Below are 5,000 nucleotides of genomic sequence, written 5' to 3' on the forward strand. Positions count from 1 at the left end.
GATGCTTTATTAATATATATAATATCAAAAATATAAGATAAAATATAAAGTTTAAATTATTATATATATATATATATATATAAGAATTACTGTTAAGTATAAATATATTATTTATTTTATAAGTGTAATTTGTTATTTATTAAAACTTCATAAAAAAAAAAAAAATTATTAAATTATATAATTAATAATAAAATTTTATTTAAAAAAAAAATTTGAAATTAATAAGGTCAAAAAAAAAAAAAAAAAAAAAATTAAGCCAAAGGATAAAATAAATTAGTAAAAAAAATATATATTACATATATATTATATTATATATATATATTTCTTTAAAATGTGTTCAAGTTTAAATGTATATCATCATAATATATTATTATATATATATATATATATATATATGTCTATGTATAAAATATAAAATAATGTATTTTTATAAATTATTATTCACATAAAGTTTTTTTATATTATTTTATTTTTTAGTAATTATATGCATATGCTATTAATATATATAATTTCATTATTGAATATAAATACAAAAGCTTCTAAATCTTTTCTAAAATTTAAAAATATATATTACTTAATTTCTAAATGAAAACAACAATGTGTTTGATTATTTTTTTATTATTATAATTATTATTTAAATTTATTTTTTCAAAAATTATATATTATATTACACTTCTTTTTTTTTTTTTTTATACATTTAAAAATTAAAAATTTCTCATACTTGTGTATACAAAAATATACATGAAATGAAAATAGAAAAAATATATGTATATAATGAAGTATAATAATAAATATATTATAAAATAAAAAAAAATATATTTATATATATATATATATATTTTTTTTTTTTTTTTTATTTTTTTTTTTTTTGGAATATGCATATTATTATATATTATATATAAATATGTATGATGTAAATAATTATATATAATGATGATCAATAATGAATTTTTATTACTAGAATTTTTATAATCATAGTTTTTTTTTTTTTATTATTTTTTTTTTTTTTTTTTGAGTGTGCAAATATATTTTTTGAATATTCTTTTTTTATATTTAAAAAATAAACATTAGGTGCAAAAAATATATATATATTAAATAATTATGTATATATAAATTTATATATGTGTATTTATATATATATATGATATATTTAATATATAACTTACGAAGATGAATATGAAAAGTAAAGAGTAATAATAATACATGTCTTCATAAAAATATATACTTAAAATAAAAAATATATATAATTTATTATATATATATTATATATATATATATATATATAATATATGAGTTAATTTTATATATATAATTTTTTATATACATATAAAAAATAAATACTCGCACTTTAATACACTTTTCTTTATTTTGCATTATTTATAAATAGAAAAAAATAACAAAAAAAAAATATATTTTTTTATGATTCATTTTATAGCATTATATGATTTTCATAGTAAAAATATGCTAGAACTTATATTAAATATTACATTATTATTATTTATAAAATACTCAATTTTGAGTATTAAAAAGTGTATATATTATAATATTATATATTTATATATATATATATATATATAAATATAATGTATATATAAATACAATATATATGTATTATATATATAATTTAATTCTAAAATGAAAAAAAAAAGAAAAAAAAAAAAAAAGTTCAGAGAAAAAATTAGAAAAAATGAATATATATATATATATATAATATATTTATTTTGCAATATATATGTAATTATAAATAATTTATGTTTAATATAAATCTATTAGCATTATACACTCCTTATAAAAAATTATTATTAATTATAATAATATTGAATATATAATATAATATTTATCTAAAGCTTAATTTTACAATTTTAAGTTTATTACTAATTAGCAAATAAAATATATAATAAACAGGTGTAATATATATATATTATATATATATATTATAACATGTGTATAAATATATTTATATATAATATTTACCTAAGGCATATTGTATTAAATAAATAAAGAAATATATATATATATATATATATATATTATATATGTGTATATGCTTAAAATGGTATACTATCATATATTTTATTATATATATTATCATATTACAATATTTAATTTGTTTATATAAAAATTTTTTACTCCCCCCTGAAATATAAATAGAAAAAGAAAAAAAAAGAAAAACCTTTTATAAGATTTCAATATATTAAAAATACGTTATACATTTATAATAAATGATCAAAGTTTATAGTGTATTATGTAAATTTTTCTATATACAAACAATATAAATATATATATATATAAACATTATATATATTTGTAATTAAAAATTATAAGGTGTGTTTAAGAAATTACTTTAATTCTTTTTTTTTATGATTATTTAAAAAAAAAAAAAAAGAATTTTATACCTAATATATGTGACATCATTAAGAATATTCGTTCAAAAATATATATGCTATATTATGTAAACAAAATACAAAAGCTTTCTACTTTTTAAAATAGTTATTAAGAGATATTATTTTATTAATTCATTGCATATATTTTATATATATATATATGTATATATTTTACTTCAACTAATACACTTCTTATAAATATTTAACAAATCTTTTTACCTAAAAAATAAATAAAACAAAATAAGAGTTACATAATTTAATAAATATATAGGAATAAATAAATACATATGACTTCCATTTAACATATATATTATTTTGAAAAAATAATGATATATAATATATATATATATATATATATATATATATATATGTTTTTATTTTTTTTACACATTAATTTTTTATTTTTATTAGCATTTCTTACATTATATCTAGGCCTTTGCCAAAGTATTTAGATAATCTAAAATAATAAATGAACTTTTATTTTTATTATTATAATTTTTTTTTAAGGTTTCAACAAAAATAGAACAATAAATATTTATTTGTTTATATATATATATATATATATATATATATATATATATATGTATGTATGTATATTTTTTTATTTATATTTAATGACATGTACTATTAAAATTATGGTTACTATTATAATTATTTCAAACGTTAATTAAAATAATAACCACATTTACATATTTTAATAACACAAAAAGGATTATATATAATAAAAAATAATAATTATTATAATTAGCCTTTGTATTTTTAAACATATTATATTGTTCAGCATATGTTACCCTTAATTAATAATCTCCATTATAATAACAAAAATAATCTATATTTAGCAAACGAAATTTTGATTATTATGTTTCTTTTTCAGCTTTATTATATTATATAACCCCATATGAACTGAACAAATTTTTACAACAATTCCAAAAAAAAAAAAAAAAAAAATTGTGTTATATTTATTACCTTATGTGAAAATGATATTAATTTATAAAAAAGTAAATACATAAATATATATATCTTACGAAAGAATATATTTTTTGTTTTTATTTTTTTCATTATAAAGTATTTAGAATTTATTAATCTATATAATATTATAACTTTTTTAATTTAATTTTTTTTTTTTTTAATATTAAAAGGAATTAATAAAAATTTATATGTTTAACATATATATATATAATATATATATATATGCATAATTTATAATGCTCATAAATATATATATTATTTATATATATTTATAATTTATAAACCCATAGAATGAGTAATGAATGTTATTTTTTATTTCATTTAAGATGAAAAAAAATTAAGTAAATAATTGCAATTATCTTGATACATTATTTAATTTTTATATTTTAATAAAAAAAATTGATAAAAATATATGCATATATATATATATATATATATATTTATATATTTATAAATATATTATATAATAATATATCCTTTTAATAATAAAATGATTTTATAATTTAATAAAAAAAAAAATGAGTAAAAATGATGAATATAAAAATGAAAAAGGAGAAGAACTACCTTCTTCAGATGATGAGTCAAGCGATGGAAGTTTTGGTCCAGTTCCATTACAAGAAAATAAGGACAACATAAATGATGAGAATTATAATGATGAGAATTATAATGATAAGAATTATAATGATAAGAATTATAATGATAATGATTATATTAGTGATAATCAGAAGGATGTAGTTTTGTTGGATAGTAAAAAAAAAAAAAAAAATTCTGTATCATCATGCTCATCTTCATCATCCATAAATATACCAGAAAATGCAAAATTATTAAATAAAAAGAAAAGAAAAGTAAAAGGAATAATAGAAGAGAACAAAAAAAAACAAGAAAAGATGAAAAAGAAGAAAATACGAATTAATAATGACATATATTTAAAGAATCTTCCAACAAATAAAAATTATCAAGTTAGTTATATGCATACAGATATAGTTACTCATGTTGTGGTAAGTAATAAAAAGAAATATATAATTACGGCTAGTTTAAATGGTATTATAAAATTTTGGTATAAAAATATTGGTTGTATTGAATTTGTAAAACATTTTAAAATTCATTCAGATGAAATTATTAATATATTTATATCAGAAGATGAAGAACATTTAGGAAGTTTATCAAAAGATAAAACATATAAACAATTTGATATTACTAGTTTTGATATGAATATTGTTATAAAATTAAGTTTTATTCCAAGAACAGGAGAATTTATTTACTCCTCTATATTTTCAACAGAGGTTAAAGTTGCTATATCGTCTAGTGAAAAAGCATGTATATATATTTATAAACCGTTAGAAAGTGATATTTGTATACAAACCATTGATTTCAGTTCTTGTAATATTATAGAAATTATAAAATATAATAAATTTTATGATTTATGTGTACTGAGTGATAATGAAGGTCTTCTTGATATCGTAGATGTAACGAATTTTAAATTTCCAACATCTAAAGAGGAAAAGAAATCAAAAACAAATAATAATGTGGATCATAAATTAATTGATTTTATGAATAAAAGATATCCAATTAAAAAAATTAAATTTTCATTTAAAAGCGAAACAGATCTATATGAATTATGCAAATATAAAACTTATGCTTTATGTA

At 13.9% G+C, this 5,000-nt stretch overlaps 1 protein-coding gene across 1 annotated transcript in view; it reads left to right on the top strand.

The window, feature by feature from the left end:
* Positions 1-3,871: 3,871 nt before the first annotated feature.
* The window catches only part of PRSY57_0509400 (peptidyl-prolyl cis-trans isomerase), a gene marked incomplete at both ends in the record, with an annotated part of 2,241 nt that continues 1,112 nt past the window's right edge, over positions 3,872-5,000 (top strand). Inside the window, one exon of the mRNA XM_012906165.2 lies at positions 3,872-5,000. This exon is cut by the window's right edge and continues 1,112 nt beyond it. Coding sequence (XP_012761619.2) covers positions 3,872-5,000 — 1,129 coding nt within the window.

This window comes from Plasmodium reichenowi, chromosome 5 (genome assembly GCF_001601855.1).
Source record: "Plasmodium reichenowi strain SY57 chromosome 5, whole genome shotgun sequence".
Classification (NCBI taxonomy): domain Eukaryota; phylum Apicomplexa; class Aconoidasida; order Haemosporida; family Plasmodiidae; genus Plasmodium; species Plasmodium reichenowi.